At 34.2% G+C, this 18,001-nt stretch overlaps 3 protein-coding genes, 1 long non-coding RNA gene and 2 other non-coding genes across 8 annotated transcripts; 3 read left to right on the forward strand and 3 right to left on the reverse strand.

The window, feature by feature from the left end:
* Nucleotides 1-174: 174 nt before the first annotated feature.
* Nucleotides 175-4,188, reverse strand: LOC105127520 (UDP-glucuronic acid decarboxylase 6-like). 3 transcript variants are annotated; one of them, XM_011028859.1, is made up of 13 exons: nucleotides 4,086-4,188; nucleotides 3,313-3,415; nucleotides 2,757-2,843; nucleotides 2,459-2,546; nucleotides 2,247-2,338; nucleotides 2,021-2,085; nucleotides 1,845-1,933; nucleotides 1,438-1,515; nucleotides 1,262-1,355; nucleotides 1,080-1,146; nucleotides 906-969; nucleotides 759-799; nucleotides 175-585 (listed from the first exon to the last, which is right to left on the reverse strand). In XM_011028859.1, exons 2-13 carry the CDS (start codon nucleotides 3,400-3,402, stop codon nucleotides 400-402), a joined length of 1,041 nt encoding a protein of 346 aa, XP_011027161.1. In that variant the 5' UTR covers nucleotides 3,403-3,415; nucleotides 4,086-4,188; the 3' UTR covers nucleotides 175-399. The 3 variants fall into 3 exon arrangements, with proteins under 3 accessions (XP_011027161.1, XP_011027160.1, XP_011027159.1); XM_011028858.1 differs by having other exon boundaries at nucleotides 3,983-4,087; XM_011028857.1 differs by lacking the exon at nucleotides 4,086-4,188 and adding an exon at nucleotides 3,591-3,702.
* A 2,069-nt stretch (nucleotides 4,189-6,257) lies between these two features.
* LOC105127521 (dolichyl-diphosphooligosaccharide--protein glycosyltransferase subunit 4A) lies at nucleotides 6,258-8,037 on the forward strand. The gene is made up of 2 exons (XM_011028860.1): nucleotides 6,258-6,416; nucleotides 7,708-8,037. The coding sequence occupies exon 2, from the start codon at nucleotides 7,708-7,710 to the stop codon at nucleotides 7,819-7,821; it is 114 nt and encodes a 37-aa protein (XP_011027162.1). The 5' UTR covers nucleotides 6,258-6,416; the 3' UTR covers nucleotides 7,822-8,037.
* On the forward strand, nucleotides 6,670-6,742 carry TRNAR-CCG (transfer RNA arginine (anticodon CCG)). Its single transcript has one exon. It is a non-coding gene; the product is annotated as a tRNA-Arg (tRNA).
* Nucleotides 8,038-8,822: 785 nt separating the features above from the next.
* On the forward strand, nucleotides 8,823-8,894 carry TRNAH-GUG (transfer RNA histidine(anticodon GUG)). Its single transcript has one exon. It is a non-coding gene; the product is annotated as a tRNA-His (tRNA).
* Nucleotides 8,895-13,414: 4,520 nt separating this feature from the next.
* LOC105127522 (CASP-like protein 4C2) lies at nucleotides 13,415-15,145 on the reverse strand. The gene is made up of 3 exons (XM_011028861.1): nucleotides 14,503-15,145; nucleotides 13,991-14,126; nucleotides 13,415-13,882 (listed from the first exon to the last, which is right to left on the reverse strand). Exons 1-3 carry the CDS (start codon nucleotides 14,709-14,711, stop codon nucleotides 13,667-13,669), a joined length of 561 nt encoding a protein of 186 aa, XP_011027163.1. The 5' UTR covers nucleotides 14,712-15,145; the 3' UTR covers nucleotides 13,415-13,666.
* Nucleotides 15,146-17,228: 2,083 nt separating this feature from the next.
* LOC105127523 (uncharacterized) lies at nucleotides 17,229-18,001 on the reverse strand. The gene is made up of 2 exons (XR_842651.1): nucleotides 17,952-18,001; nucleotides 17,229-17,843 (listed from the first exon to the last, which is right to left on the reverse strand). It is a non-coding gene; the product is annotated as an uncharacterized LOC105127523 (long non-coding RNA).

Here is an 18,001-nt window from a genome sequence, read left to right on the forward strand (position 1 = left end):
AATAGCTAGAAATGCAGTACGCACTTGCAAAGCACATAGCAGAACTATAAAGTTTATGATAAATTAAACATTATTTATAACCTTGTATTATGCCATAAACCTTCACACTGCAAAATCTACTAAATATAGACTGTACATGTTATAATAAAGTTTAAACATAATGACCATAGTATAAACTCAAAGGGCAAATATAATTTCCTTGTATTATGCCATAAACCTTCACACTGCAACAGGAGGGGATAAGTTCCACACATCATGCGATTGGCTACTTCCAATTATAAAAATTCCAGCTATTTATTCCAAATCATAATATAATAGGATAAAAAGAAAAATGAGACCCCGGGGGCAAGGAACCCAGAAGCTGAGCGTGAATAACTGCTACGGACAAGTTCACTTGGTTCAGTTCTTTCTGGGAACTCCAAGCCTCTGTCGGAAATCTTCCTCCATGAGAGGGAGACCATCGCGCAGCTTGATCTTTGGTTCCCAGCCTAACAATTCTTTTGCTTTTGTGATGTCTGGCTTCCTCTGACGAGGATCATCTGGTGTGTTCTCCACTGATATGATCTTTACTTCAGGATTGATAAGCTGACAATGAACATGGTAAGGTTAATCAAAGAGCCAAATTTATGTATGAAAAGTTTGATTTGAATAAAATGTTTTTTTTTTGTTTTGTTTTTGTTTTCAACTCATAGCCAGTAAACCCCACACGTGGAAAATACAACTCGTCCAGGAGGAGATGCAGACAAATTGAAACTAACCTCCTTGACAGTCTCTGCAAGCTCGATCATGGTGAATTCACCTGAAAAATCAAGCATTGGATTAATATGGGAAATAGTTTCCATTTTTTTCATGAAATACATCATTGAAGAACACCAAGTGATTTGTTACAGAGCTTGAGGAATAACCTGGATTTCCAATATTGATGGGCCCAGTGTTCTCTCCTTCCATTAGTCGGATAAGGCCATCAACCTTCAAATATTTGATAATAACGAATTTAGGGGAATGCTAATATTAAGACCCAATCAAGACAACTTAAATCATCTACCATCATTTAAAGCACTGGACAATTTCTTGCCTACCATGTCAGACACGTAACAGAAACTCCGGGTTTGGGTTCCGGGTGCTTGAACAGTCAAAGGCTCGTTACTGCATAAATTCACAGAGCAATTGGCATTAAGTTGTAAAGCTGCAACAATAATATAATTACCAACAGGCTTAACTGTTTCAAACAACTACAGGAGCTGTTGTTTTAACATTTTACCGGATGGCTTGGGCTATGAAATTGCTGACAACACGACCATCATCAATGTTCATTCTGGGTCCATAAGTGTTGAAAATTCTGGCAATTCTTATCTCTGCAGAGGAACAAATTTTATTTTAGATATTTTAGACATGGGAAAATCACAAAAAAAAGAACGTACTTCAAAAGCTATATACCTATCCCATGCTGCCTATGATAATCAAACATCAAAGTTTCAGCCACTCTCTTTCCTTCATCATAGCAGCTTCTGACTCCTGCAAAAATTTCACCAACACATCGGCAAAAGTTATTGTACAATTTTTATTTTTCAAATAGAGAATGACAACAAAAATATTTTCCATGTAGTAAAATTCCAGAAACTAAAGCTCTCCTGAAATTTAGTATATATGGCATCTTCAATCAAATAAACAGCTGGAAGAGAAGATTTCATATGTTAAATGCTAAGAGCTCATCCCCTACCCCATACTAAGTTGCATGCTAAGATTTTATAAAAAGAAGGTTACGAAGTTGCATGGAAAACCTTTAAAGAGATTTTTTTCCACATAATAGAAGTTAATAGAAATCTAAGAACAGTTAAACGCACCAATTGGGTTGACATTTCCCCAGTAGCTCTCATTCTGAGGATGGATGAGTGGATCTCCATAGACCTCAGAAGTTGAAGTAAGCAAAATCCTGTTTGTCAATTACTGAAGCATCAGTAACAGGGGATCATACATTATGAATAATTATTAACTAAGAGATAGCATAGTAGTCTCAAACCTTGCCCCAACTCGCTTGGCAAGTCCCAACATATTCAATGTCCCGATCACATTTGTCTTTATGGTCTGTCATGCGTAGCAGTTTTACAGGTCAAATGGCAATGCAACGTCAAAATCAGGGTAGATCACAGTTAGAAGAACTTAAGAGAACTGCTTTCACTAGAGAGGGAGGGAGGAGCAAAAAAAATATATAGAAAGGGAAAGGAGAATGATATACACAGGCATACCTTTACAGGATTGTATTTGTAGAAGATTGGAGAAGCAGGGCAAGCAAGGTGATAAATTTGATCAACCTCAACTAGCAACGGCTCAGTGACATCTGCACAAAATCAAAGCATCATCAACACAGCCCTCAATTAATGGACAACAGAGAAGGTAAGACATTGTCAACATGCATTGGCTTTGAACTGCTGGACGCATAAGTCAAAATCAGCAGTACCATGACGAATGAGCTCAAATCTTGGATGACCAATCCATTTCTTTAGGTTGTCCTTTGAGCCAGTGAAATAATTATCCGCCACGATAACCTAAGAGGCATAATAAACATTATTAGAATAGACCAACCATGAAATTCAAATGTTTATTTACAAAAAAAATTTACATTCTATGCATGAGTGGAAATGCTTTCCTTTCTTTATTGGCTGAGAAACCGTATTTTCTTATTAAAGCAAAACACCCATAGCCAGATGATAAAAGCCTGTCAATCTTCAGATGATTTTGAAACAAAATGCGCTCACCTCATTCTTTTCATTTTCCATCAACCTGTCCACCAGGTGGGAGCCGATAAATCCAGCTCCTCCAGTTATCAAAATCCTCATATTAGACTGCCAACAAAAGGAAAAAGAAAATAATGAAGAATCATATCAAAAATATTTATTTCTGATAATACTACCAAACAATCACCCGCGAGCATAACCAAAAACAATCTCAAATAAGATCAGGTGCTCATGCATAAGTACACGATCTGTAAAACAGAAATCATCTCATCAAACGTGATCTGGCAGTGGCAAGCATTTTCTCAGAACCAACTAAATATCAATCAATTTTGCTATTACAACTTCTTTTTCTCACAATCCAAAACTAAATGCAACAAGAGGAGTTACATTGCTAACCAAAAAGACTAGAACTAAAGGGGGGAAAAAAGTAAATCCCAAATTGGGTATCAATATGTAGGTTGAAAAAGATTTATCACGATTTGTGCCATTCAGGATCATGGATCGTACCAAATAGGAAGGAAAAAAGAGAGAGATCACGCCAATTTAAAATGAAAAAAGAACTGCCAAATAGTTATACCTGAAAGAACTTAGAAAATCTTAAAGGAGATGGAGTTGGTGGAGCTTTTGCTGCAGAATTGTGATCTCCATTCGATGCTTCCTTAGACATTCTTGTCCAATTTCTGAAAATCATGAAAATTAAAAATAAAAAAAAATCAATCCACCATAAATTTTATAAACAACCCAGAAACAAAACATTGCATAATCCTCACATTCATAAATAACCCACAAATCAAAATCATAAATCAAACCAGCCAGCAAGTTTCAATTTAAAACATGATAATAAATCCAGTTCACCTGAGTGGTGTGAAAAAATAGAGTCAAAATCTCAAACTTTTTTCGCTGCGAGTCATGAAACTCAAAGACTACAACTTTATATAGAGAACTCGATTGTAACCAAATTAGATTAAAAAATAGATGGTTAACAACTAATCATGATAATAAACACACCAACAAACAACAACAGCTAGTGAGAGAGAAAAGGAGGGACGCGTAAATTAAATAAGACTTCAAAAACACGAAATGTACAATGCTTCAAATCAACGAAAAACCATACCCCACCAGTTATTGAAAAAAAACAAAAAAAAACTTAGATCTGAATCTCAAAATCTCTCAATCCCATGACCATTTTTTTTCCCCAGACGACCAAAAATCCCTATAAAAACGAATGGAAATTGAGATTTAATTACCACGCAGACTTTCGTTGCTGAAATAATTTGAGGGAAAAAATATTTTGTTGTAATATTTTGAAGGGATTGAAGGACGGCGGATGTTGAGAGACAGGGCAGATAGTTATATAGTGTTCAAGGTTAGATTGAAATTTCGAGGAAGCGTAATTCGCGGTCGTCACAGGCCAGAGAGAAGGAGAACATGTTCTGTTACAATCGAAAGACTTTACAGTCTAGTGACAGTAATGGTAACGACACGTCAGTCCGAGTTTTCTTTTATTTTGACCACATCCGTTTCTGTACATGGGTAACTATGAGTACACTATTTATTTCTCTTTTCGATATTCAATCCATATTTATTATTTAATAAAAAATAAAAATAAATATTTATTTAGTATATGCGCTATGTTAGTACTAAAAAGGTTTATATTGTATCATATTCGAAATATAAATATATTAGATTGGGTTTCTAGTCATGTTTGATAATATTTATTTCAAATTAAATATCCTAATATATACAATATTTATTATCCATGAAGCAGCACGACTGTTTAACAAAAAATATTCATTCAAGTTAGTTGAGATGGTAATATCAAATTCAAATTAAATTGTAATCCTGGGCGACGGGGTCTGGCCGGGTAAGGTAGCGTCTACAGTATGCGTGTGGTCGCACAAGTGTTGACATTTCCTTGTGAGCTACCGGCATCGTACATGGTTCAATTTCTTATCTCAAAAAACATAAACAAGCTTGAAGCCTTCTTTATCACTCTTTCTCCCTTCTATTTACTCTCCGAGAACCTGTAGATGATTGCAGAGTTCAAGACCGATCCTTGTTTACTGTGCAGGGTGAGTGAGGAGTTGGATTTCCCGAGGATCTGATCTCCCTTGAATTCCCCCCGTTCTCCCATAAACTGTGTTTCAGAAAGTTGAATCTGATAATATGGTGAAAATTCTAAAGGGTTTGGATTTTATCGGGATTTGGCTGTGGAAATACGTTTTTTACGACGGTGGTGCTTGTGGTTGAAGGGACCTAAACATAATTTTATTTTTGGTTTCTTACACGTAAAATCCACGACTGTTTTTTATTAATTCTTTAAGTTTGTAGGAGGATTTAGATTATTTTTTTAAAATAAAAAAATTCCAATTCTTTAAGTTTTTGTTAATTTTAGACGGGTTTAAGACCCTAAAACTCAATTTCACGTAGATGTTTGTTTTATGCGTGACAAGATTTGCTGTGATTGACTGCCGCTTGGTAATTCTGGGAACTTACGGTCAACGTGATTATTTTAAATTATAACGGTGATTTGGGGGCAAAAGCAGCCCTCTAATATTAACAAAAACTACAAGAGTGCACCAACGGGGACTTGTTTTCTTTCTTTTTATCTGTCCGATCCTTGTACATATTTGTTATTTTTATAGTAATTTATCTAATTAATTAGGCTTACAAAATATTTAATGAATTCAAAAATTCATTATGATGTGTATAAATGGATCCGGGCATTCCATGGATTATATATATATAAAAAAAAACTACAAGAGTTGAAAGTGGAACACCTTTTATATAAACCTCTTTTTTTTTAAATTTTTTTTAAAACCATATCAATCTAATTATATGAAATTAAATTTTAAATTAAAAATATATATGGCCCGCCTAGATTTACAACAAATTTAATTTTGGTTTGAAAGTTTATATATGTGTGGAAGTCTCCCGAATTGAATAACACAGGAAGCAGAGACCGAAATCCACATGGCCATATGAATAAAAAAAAAAAAAAAGGAAGAGGATTTGATTTGATTTTGCAATTTGCAGGAGGAAACTCGAGAGTTTAAAATATATATATTTTTAAACAAGAGACGATGATGTCACATGATGAATTTTGTAAAAGAAAATAACAATAATTAGCTGCTAGCTAGTGGAGGGAGACTTTATAAAGTCATGGAGTGGTAATTTATGTGTTTGATACTATTACTTTGGTTATTTTTAAAGGTATTTTTTATTTAAAAATATATTAAAATAAATTTTAAATTTATTTTTGATATTATAACATTAAAATAATTTTTAAAAATAATTTTTGAATTTTAGCCAATGTTCACTCAGTCGGGGAGCTAAAAAACTGTGTTAATTTAACTAATTTTCGAAATCCTTCATGAACAATTACATAAATTGTCAAATTTGATGTCATTCACAATCACCTTGGGCTTTGGATAATCGGAGAAAAAAATCCAATCCCTTTCACGGGGCTTTTAATAAGTATGGGCCATTAAGCCCATATAACAAAAAACGACCTATAGTCAAAACCTGCCTTGCATGCATTCCAAAGCTGCTGCTGCTGCTAAAACTGAGAGATCGCCAGAAAGAGACGGTGTCGAAGAGACAGGAGAGGGAGCGATTACTCCCATCGTTTGAGATTCAGACACACTGTCTTGGCCTTCTCGCTTCAGATCAGCTGAAAAGGTATGTCATGTAATTTTCTCTCCTGTTTTCGACTACCGGTGTCCCCAACCGCAGTAGAGATCGTAGATCTATATGTTCCTGTTTAATCATAACAAGTAATTGCATCGAAGTTAGCCTTTTCTTCTTTTTTATTGTTTGAAATTTTATTGTGCTGCTGTATTTACATGATTTTTCCCGGAGGAGAATACGATTGATATAGAATTCATTAAACACTGATTAATAATTCAAACAGTGAGAATAAAAATTCACAAGTGATCGCATAGCGGAGTGGATATCGCGTTAGACTCCGGATCTGTAGGTCGTGGGTTCGAATCCCACTGCTAATCGCATTCTTTCCCTTCATTTTTTTTATCCACTGTAATACTTTTTCTGGGTCCGTGAATGTTATTTGATCATGAATTCTGGAGTGCTCCCGTAATGGGAAATTGCATTTGATTGCGTGAAATTAGTAGCCGGTTGTAGAAAATTACAATTTGTTTGACTGTAGTTTGCATCTCATACATTGTTCTACGGAAATGGTAAATGCCGCTTGAGCTTGTTTCGGGTAGCATTGTTTGTGAAAGGGTTTGCAGTGATGTCACTGTGAGTTTGATGTTTGAAACTAGCTGATTCGATACATCTTTAGAACATATGCATTAAGATATATTGGTCCTATTTAGCTGCACTGTCTGCGTAGAGTAAGGATAGGTGCTGATTTTTGGAGTTAATGCCTCTACAGAAACATGGAAAAATTTTGTTATAGTTAATCTAAGAAATTAAACAAGACATACATTTGAATCAAAGAAGCTGATAAAGCTGATAAATTTGGTTTCAGGTTGCAAGCAAATTACACTGAGTATCAGAAACCTCCTTTAGTCTAAAAGGAAAGAATGTTAAACGCAATCATCTAGGTTGCTGTAAACTGATAAGAACTATGTCATGTTACCAAATAGGCCTAGTTAGTGATGATGACTGCAATCCATCTTGTTTATCGCATGCTTGCATTTCTGGGATTGCTAAGATGTCGACAGGGAATATGATCATCTAAATGGATCTTTAAAGACCTTGATTACACCCATTTCCTTAGATATACGAATCCCCTCATGCTCGTCTTTTGAAGAGTAAAACAAGAAGCAGGAAGGGAATGGAAATAGTGAATGCTACAGGGTTTTGAACTTAATGTCCTTGAGGTTGTCAACCTTGTGACCATAGTAAAAAGAGCTTTTTGTGCGAGTTGGATAAAATCACAGACCTGTTGTTACAAACTTTGTTGTGTTGCTGATACATTTGGCTTTTATCTGTGCTTCTGCAGATGTTTGATGATCAAGATCTGGGTTTTTTTGCCAATTTTCTTGGCATTTTTATATTTGTTCTGGTGATCGCTTACCATTATGTGATGGCTGACCCTAAATATGAAGGCAACTGAAACTAGCGTGGGATACCCAAACAAGAGTCTTCATGGTAGTCAAACGGTGTCAATTTTAGCTTAACCACGATGAAAGCCTTAAATAGATTGCCTCCATTCCTTGATGTTCTGAATTTCTTTTTAAGGTTTTAGAATATGTAGAATGTGTTCTTTACACTGTTGGATAATGTTATGCGATTGATGTGCAATATTTTACCATGGTCAGTATGAACAAAATTCGCATCCTCCATATAAGAGGTTCCGGTAAAATGGGTTAATGATAGTTGCTAACTGCAGTCGTCAATTTTCGTAAAAAAATAGTTTAAAATTGAAGTGGCTCCATTTTAATTGTTTTTTATTGGACGAGGCTTGTAATTGGCCATGGTGCTGCAACAGATAATCTAGCATAGCTCATAAGAAGAAGATAGTAAATATTATTTCTTTTCATGTACACAAAATAAAAAAGTATTCTAAAAATAAAATGGGAAAGTCACTAAACAAAAAATTACTCGATTAATTCTTGTTTATCTATTGACAGGCGCATCACATAGCACCAAAAAAAAAAAAAAAAACATAGCAGATATAATATTTTTAAGTAATGCTAGGGGGTTACGAAAATTTAAACAGGGTAATTTCCAATATTCCTTCTAAAATATTATTAAATTATAGTAATCATCTAAAATCCTGAAAATAGTATAAAAACCTCTTTTTATATCCAAAACATCTTTAATAGTGAGGGAGTGATTAAAACAATATTAGGGGTATTTGGTATATAAAATACGGTTCTTGTAATATTCACTTAAATTTGAGTTTTTATATTATCGTCAAGTTCTTGGACGATGATTATGATTTTATAATATTTTAAAATGATTTTTATAATTTACTCCTTTTCTTCCTAGATCATGTGACATTCCTGTCAGAATTTTTTCTTAAAATATAAAACACATATCTTATTAAGTTTAATTAAATAAAAAATAAACAAATCTCGTTTCATATAATTTAGTACAATCCACAGGTAACTTGTGGCTGTAGTTTAGTGGTGAGAATTCCACGTTGTGGCCGTGGAGACCTGGGCTCGAATCCCAGCAGCCACAGCTGTAAACTTTCTTGCGCTTTTTAGCGCATCGACTTCTTATCGAGACTCGGCAATTCGCATTTCTTTCCCCATCGAGAGACTTGCGGTTAACTTTCGTTCCATGTTCTTTCGAAACTCATGGGATTATACGAGCTATGACCTTCTCCTTCTTCCATTGTATTATTTAAGAATTCGCTTCAAAAAAATTATGGTTTTTTCATCCTGACTTTTAAAAAACTATAGATTCTAAAAATAACATGTGAAAAAAATTATGATATCAGTTCTTAAAATATTAAAAAAATATTTAAAAAGTCGCAGTCACAACTAACCACAATTAAATCAATTATTTTCAAATGAATACTTAATTTTATTTTCTGTTTTGCTATATATATATATATATATATATATATATATCCTTGTTGCATGTATGGTTATTTTTGCTATATATATATATATATATATATATATCCTTGGTGCATGCATGGTTATTTTCATTATCTCTTGCTTCACCTTCGTTAGAATGATGGCTTTGGCTGCCAACCATCAAGCCATGAAAAAAAAAAGGTATTTAAAGGATGTTTATAATTGTGGTGCATTGAATATAAAATAATTTTTTTCTTGAAAATATACTAAAATATTTTTGAACATAAATATATTAAAATTATTAGAAAATACTAAAAAAATCGTTACTTTAATATTTTTTAAGTTAAAAAATATTTTAAAAAAACATAAAAAAAGTATAAATCATGTCAAAAGTATAATATGTCTAATTCTTTGGTCTCGTTTTATTAATAGAGAGGAACAATTGCAGTTTTTTGGTGGATGAAAAATGTTAAATCCCCGACCTCGTTTTTTAAACAAATAGCTAGATATAACGACACCTGTTAAAATCAGCGTATATATTATTGGAAGTATTTGGTGAGCATGTTCGGTGAATCTTGCCAGTATGCAACTGGGGATTATTATAAATAATAATAATAATAATAATAACTAAAAGTAGTTGGAAAAACAGAATGCACATAGACACATTCACCGTGGATGCAATAATGTTTTCCCAACCTTGACCTTTAAATAAAATAAAAAAAATTCTCTACGTTTTAAGGGCATAATTGTCTTTGGTGCTAATTGGATATAATTTTGGTGTTCTAAAATTGAGCGGGGGCAACCGAGCTAATATGGTTTTTTTTCCAATTAAATTACAACACTGACCTTTTAAAATTTTGTCTTTTCTTTATCATTAGAGTTGGTTTTGTGTTCTTACATGTTTAATGCTAAGTGATTCAACTCTTTGGAGTATAGAGTGTTTTTGTCATTCCTCTCCTTTTTTTTTTTTTTATCAGTAGATAGGGATGAGGTTATTAAAGTATTTTTTGAAATAAAAAGAGGGAAAAAAATAGTGTATTATCTACCCCGTCATTTTAAAATAACACATGTAATTAAAGTAGTAGAAAAAACCATTTCAAAATATCATCACTTTTTCTAGTATTCTTTTCATAAATATGTGATGTGTGCATCGATAGGATCTCTAGTTTGTTACAAACGATCGCTTTTTTTTTTCTTTCCTCTCTTCTCCTTGGCTGTTGCGCCCTCTCACCTAGTTTTTCATGTTAGCCCCTAAACTTTTATTTTATTTTGATTTACTCTCTCTATTTTTTGTTATATTTTAAAAAAATTTCATTGAATTGGTTTTTTTTATTGTATTTCATCCTTATTGAATTTTTTATTTTATCAAATTTAATCTTTAATCTTTTAATTTTTATTTTTTCCATGCTAATATATTTTTTAGAATTGCATTTGTTTTTAGATTCCCCCCTCCTTAATTATTTTTTCCTAATAGATTTAATCTTTATTTTTTATCATTGTTTTTTTTATTTTGCAGAATTTTTAAAATTGAAACTTTTTTTACCTGATTTAATTATTCAATATTTAATTGGTTTGGATTTGATGTTCATTAAGTTCATATCTAAAATTTCATGAGTTGCAAGTTTTAAAAATTAGCTTAGCTTTATAAGGTTTTTCTAAGATTGTTTTGGGTTTTTTTTAATCATTTTTAAAAGCTAATATTTTTTTGAATTTATCATTTAATTTTTTTTAGTTGGAGATTGAGCTCTTTTTTTATGATTTCTCTTACCTCAGTTTAATTATAATTTTATTATTTAATTAAGCTACCTAATATTTTTTCCTTTATTATTCTTAATTATGTTTTTTTTAAAATAAATTGTATTTTTTAATTAAATAAAATTAATTTATTTAATATAAAAAGACACTCCTCTTTTTTTGGTTGAATGATGTCAACAATAAAGTGACAATGGGTTTTCAACATCGTTGACTTATTTGTTTAGGTTAATTGATACTATATGTTTTTTTACGGTTCACATATTATCATTATATATGGTTTAAATCAGGTCATTATATTGTTAGAGAATAATATAAATCATATCCTATGACCTCACCTAATAGCTTAAACTTTTAGGTGAGATGATTCTTTGACATGGTATCAGAATTTTGGTGACCAAACGGTCACGAGGTCGAATCTCACTATCCCCATTTATTTGATAAAAATTAAGCACAAGATAATGTGGTCCTGTGCAAGTTTCAAGCCCAAAGGACTTTCACTTGAGGGGGTGTGTTAGAGAATAATATAAATCATATCCTAGAGCCTCATCTAACAGCCTAAACTTTTAGGTGAGATGATTCTTTGACATATATTACTTATTTATACTGAATTCAATCGAGCTAATGACTCCAATCTCAATTTCTTTTTTTTTTTAAAAAAAATTATTTACCATGTTCACAATACCAGAATAATAAAAACTTGATCAGATCCTCGACGTTGTGTCATTGACAAACATATTTTATTTATTCTTTAAGATCTTTTATTAAATGGGGGTCCATGTCATTGCCCAAGTGACCCCCTAGCTTAAACCGACGTTGTGCTTAGCTGTGGGTTCTTTTCTGAGTTTTTGATTTTAGGATTGATAATTGCATATTTTCGCTATCATTAATCTGTTGGTTAAAATGGAATGTGATGTCCCAGTGATGCTACCAAGTTTTTTTTGAAATTTTAAGGGAAATAAATTTGTTGTTCTGTCCAGTTTCTGCAAATTTCGCTGTTGTGTTCTTGAGCACTAGCGCCTTCAAGGATATGTTTTAACAGTAGTGCTTCAAAAACTGAAGGGAGTTGGTGGGCAGCTATAAGCTCTCAGTGGCACCTTGGGTCACATAGAGAGAATTAGTCTTGGCACTGTCAATTTTGGCCGTGTTGCTGACGCATTTCGCTTTTATTTATGCCTCCACAGATGTTCAAGACCTGGGATTTCTTGCCAATTTTAGCGGCATCTTGATATTTGTTCTGGTGATAGCTTGCCTTTTTGTGATGGCTGGCCTAAAATATGAAGGCAACTCAAATTAGGGGTGCCGTACACCCGCTTCAGGGTCCACAATGATAGTCAAACAGAGTCAATATGTCCAGTTCGATCATTATGAAAGTTTTAAATAGACTTTTCAGGAGAATTCTTTAGTGCTCCAAACTTGTTTAAGATTTCAGAATATGAAATGTGTTGTTGGTGGAAGGGACAACGGCGCCCCTTTGTGGAGAAAACCGATTGCTCCACCATGCTGGATGTCTCCATGTGCTAAATATCCCTTCTTTCACCCTCATTAGTGACAAAATCTGCATCGTCTTTGTATGATGGCTATCATGCTTCATTGGCCGAGGAGGGTTTCTCTCACGAGGTCTCGCCAGCAAAAGGGTCTGCAACAGTTACCAATCGTACTTGCAAATATTCTTAAAATTAGATGGCTCTTGACGACGGCAGGTGCATGATTGGCTACTCTTCCAAGTGAATGCCCATTTTGTGATTATTTTTTATCCTCAGCAGCACTAAAGCTTTCAATACCCATGGGGTTCTTGATCTTCTTCTTCTTCTTATAGTGATTGCAGATGTCACTAAAAAGGAGGAACAGCCAGTTGCGTGAGAATGTTTTCTTTAGATAAGGCTTCTAAAGTGACCACTGCGCTGCATATTTATATGGAGATTTTAGCCAACGGTTTTCATATCGTAGTTGGGCGAAAATGCCATTGCTCGCATGATTGTTCTTATGTTTGGTAAGAATATATATTTTTTTTTTAATTTATATAGAATGTTTGGAACAGCTTGCGCGCATTAATAGTTTTCATGAAATTTCGGCACTCTTCATTTTTGTGGCTCACCCGTGTCTTTTTTAAAAGTTAATATTTTTTTAGTATTTTTAGTTAGTTTTGATATTTTAATATTAAAAATTAAATTAAAAAAGTATTTTCATTTATTTTTAAGCAAAATAATCTTGATCACAATATCAAATACTATATATAAAATTAATTAATACACCATTCGACTGGGGATTGTGAAATGCTGTCTAAAATTTGAAGATGACTGTTGAGATAGAGAGAAAAACAAAAACAATGCCCGGAATTCACATGCCAAGACGGGAAAAAAAAGGACACGTCCGAGTGGTCGTGCACTAAGCGCTGAGCTCGGGCTCCTGACAGGAACCTTATTCAAACAAGAAATAAGATTAGCGAGGAATCCAATAATACATAAACCCATGTGCACAGTACTAAATGTACTATAGAACATCATCATCATCATCATCGCTGCCACAAACATAAACATCAAAGGCAGACAGACACGCAAATCAATCTCACACAGTAAAAACGTGAAATTGCTCACACGCTTACCCAAAATATTCCCTCACTGTCTGTCCAATCTTAAGTAATCTCATACAGGATTAACCTAGTCTACTATTAATCTAAACATAAAAACGAGAGCCGTTGATTATAAAACAAACCACCCGAAAACCCGAAAACAAGGACGAGATGCCCAAAAACAAAAACCCGGCGAAACCCAAAACAATCGCTACATCTGATTGCACACAGAACGCTTTATTATCCGTGCACGTGTCCTTCAGTGTCCTCGCCAGCTCCGTACCCGCTGTGTTCGCTGACAATAGCAGGTACGCAAACACCTGCACCACACACACACACCATCAAAACTCTCTCACTCACTTCAATACGCACGCGTATGCGTACGGACGGGCTGGCAGAGGGATACGAAAACGTGTACGTATGTATACCTGGTCGTGGCCGAAATCGAACCAGACTTGGCAGATTTCAGGGAAGAGCGTGGCATTTCTTGAGATTTCCCAGACGGAAGCAGCCATCTCGAATAGAGAGTAGATGGCGACGATCGCATTCGCAGCGAAAACGTATCTGTCAACATGTTTTAAATAACTTCAGGAAAGATTTTTTTTCTTTTTGGATAAAATCAACACTGTTCTTTTCAATACATGTAAAAATTGTCGGGGAAGTACTTGGGTCAAGTGATAACAAATAAAAATCTCAAACAATTTTAAACTTTATCAATAAATTTCTGAAAAAGGCATAAAGCGGGAAGATATAATTTGAAAAATTAAAAAATTGAATTAAAAGCGTAATTTTCGAAATTGAAGAAACACCCTTTTGATTCCTTGCATTTTCTTTCTGACGAACCAAACAGTAATTTAAAGTAAATACTTGGACTTAGGAGTGAAAAAAAAGAGTGAATTTTGTGATGTGTGTGTATATATATATATATAGAAGTAGATACCTGAATGCGTCAAAATTGTACCAATGAAGGGAATCAGATCCTCTAGAGTTTGTGAGCATGAAAACAGCAGAGGCAAGCGAGAAGCAAAAGGCAGCGAATCGAAAAACAAGAATGAGTGAGTTGAATCGTTTCAGCTTCTGTACTGACACGGTGGATTGGAAGTGTTGTTGGGTGTCCCCGCCGCTACGGTGGGGCTGTGGAGACCGCATGACTGTTGGTGGTACTGCTGGTAATTATTTTCCGGTTAAAGAAATAGGGCGGAAGGGGGGGAGAAGTCATGAGAGAGGAAAGGGGTGAAGAAGGTTGTTGTTAGGGATTGATTGTAAGGGAGACACGGAGAAATTGAGGTGGGGATTTGAGAGGAGGAGAGTTGTTGAAGTCACGAGACATGACATGGGGCTTCAATGTTTCATGGAGAGAAAGGATTGAGAGGAAGCTAACGTGAAGAGAAGGAAAGGGAAAAAATCTGAGCAATGTTTGGGGTTATTTATGGATAAAGGGGTGATTAGAAGTTAGAAGAACAGTACTAGAGAAGGCGCCGATCAGGCTTTGAGGAGAGATTATTGAGAGTTTTTGTTTGTTGAGTTGGTTCGGACAAGGGAGAAAAAGACAGAGTGAGAACAGAATAATTTATTTATTTATTTATTAAAAAAAGAAGCACAGCAGCCAGACAGGAAGCAGGGAGTCAGAGTCTGCTTTAACTTTCTTTTTTCTTCTTTTCTGCACAACATCTTTTCGTTTCAAAATCCTTGTTGCTTTTTTATCCTCCGCCCCTTGATCTACATCAGGGATAATTGCACTGTAAGTATACCAATTCTCAGTATTTCTTGCATGAGTCTTCCGATCAAGTCTTTTTTTTTTGTCGAAATTCTTTGCCTCGAACTACTATATTATGATCTTGCCCTTTTATTTCTGGGAAGGAACCTTTCTTTCCTTTCGAATTAGTAAATATCTGAATTATCTTTGCATCTAATTAGGAGATAGGAAGAAGAGGAGCAAAATAATATGGGAGGGAAAGCTCATTCGAATAAAAGGACGAAATCATAATCTAATACTCCAGAGCAAAAGGCTCATCATCAGATAACAGAGCAATATATAGCTAGTAATTGGATAGAGAATACTTGTTTGAAAAATTGTTCTGCTTGAAACAAAAATAAAAATAAAATTCATATGGTAGATTGAGAAAATGGGAAGAGTTGCTGTGCTTATGATGTAATTATCCCATTTACATTATAATGATCCAAGTTCTTTCTTTGATGGAGGGTGTTCTTCACCGCAATTCAACCGGAGTTTTATATATTTTTAATTTTAAATTAATATTTTTATATTGCAATTCAACCGAAGTTTTATATATTTTTTAATTTTTAATTAATATTTTTATATTTAAATTGTTTTAATGTGTTGATATTAAAAATAAAACACATTTTGGTTCTGTAAATTCATAGAAGCAGCCATTGAGATTGGCTGCTGCTGCTGCTTCTTCTTCCTTTTTTATGGTATGTTTTTGGATGAACTGAGATTGGTATTTAGACAAGTGAGTTAGATATTTGTGGATCGGCTTATTATTGCTCGTATATTTAATATTTATCTTCTGTTATTTGCTCACTTAACAATGGAAACTCGCCCTTAAATTATATATTCTTTTCAGGTGGTAATAAGTGATGGATATGTGAACTCGTAAATTCAATCATTTCAATGCGGCGTTGTTAGAATTAATGGTGCTTTCTTTTTCTAGCCGTTTGGGCTAGATTCGGCTTGCCACGACTCTCTTTCCTCCCCTCATATCCTCTCCCCTCTTTTTCTCACCGCAGGGCCTGTACAAACCAAGCTCGAGTCACACCCCTTGATGTGTTTTCGAGTTCCAAGAAGTTTGAACATGCAACTGCACCGCTTTCACGCACATAAATTTTTTTCAGGTTTCGTTAATAAATTCTCTGCAAATATATAGAACCGACACCACATTTTTAGTTGCATTTTAGTCAATGGTTATAGTGCAAATGCCAACTTGTTTTTCTATTTGTCTCATATCTTGTCCATGATTATTTTTTTGTTAGTATAACACTGACAATCACCACCGAATTATCTACCAATAACAAATCAAGTTTATTGTAAACGTGGACACCTACCTTTCCAACAATCAATTTTTGTACAACTTTTCATATTTCGACTGTGGTATGATTAAGGTTTGTAAATAATTGAGGTCACTAGATAAATGATAATTTTTCACATTTAACACTATTTGGTCTAAAATGATTCACTCTTATATATATATATTTTATTTCTCATATATTTATTAATTTAAGATTAAAAAATATTTTTTTAAAAAAAAACTTATGAATTTTTAGCTATATATTAAGCCCAAGTGCCCAACAACTAAGCTTATATGCAAAGCCTACATTTTAAGTCTAACAAAATGCCACTGCTCGCATGATTGTTCCTCTGTTTGGTAAGAATATATATATTTTTTTTAATTTATGTAGGGTGTCCGATCCAGCAGGTATTAATAGTTGTCTTGAAGCTTCGGCACTCTTCATTTTTGTGGCTCACCCATGTCTTTTTTAAAAGTTAATTTTTTCTTAGTATTTTTAGTTAGTTTTGATATTTTAATATTAAAAATTAAATTAAAAAAGTATTTTCATTTATTTTTAAGCAAAATAATCTTGATCACAATATCAAATACTATATATAAAATTAATTAATACACCATTCGACTGGGGATTGTGAAATGCTGTCTAAAATTTGAAGATGACTGTTGAGATAGAGAGAAAAACAAAAACAATGCCCGGAATTCACATGCCAAGACGGGAAAAAAAAGGACACGTCCGAGTGGTCGTGCACTAAGCGCTGAGCTCGGGCTCCTGACAGGAACCTTATTCAAACAAGAAATAAGATTAGCGAGGAATCCAATAATACATAAACCCATGTGCACAGTACTAAATGTACTATAGAACATCATCATCATCATCATCGCTGCCACAAACATAAACATCAAAGGCAGACAGACACGCAAATCAATCTCACACAGTAAAAACGTGAAATTGCTCACACGCTTACCCAAAATATTCCCTCACTGTCTGTCCAATCTTAAGTAATCTCATACAGGATTAACCTAGTCTACTATTAATCTAAACATAAAAACGAGAGCCGTTGATTATAAAACAAACCACCCGAAAACCCGAAAACAAGGACGAGATGCCCAAAAACAAAAACCCGGCGAAACCCAAAACAATCGCTACATCTGATTGCACACAGAACGCTTTATTATCCGTGCACGTGTCCTTCAGTGTCCTCGCCAGCTCCGTACCCGCTGTGTTCGCTGACAATAGCAGGTACGCAAACACCTGCACCACACACACACACCATCAAAACTCTCTCACTCACTTCAATACGCACGCGTATGCGTACGGACGGGCTGGCAGAGGGATACGAAAACGTGTACGTATGTATACCTGGTCGTGGCCGAAATCGAACCAGACTTGGCAGATTTCAGGGAAGAGCG

The sequence above is a fragment of the Populus euphratica genome, unplaced genomic scaffold (assembly GCF_000495115.2).
Source record: "Populus euphratica unplaced genomic scaffold, PopEup_1.0 scaffold13.1, whole genome shotgun sequence".
NCBI lineage: Eukaryota > Viridiplantae > Streptophyta > Magnoliopsida > Malpighiales > Salicaceae > Populus > Populus euphratica.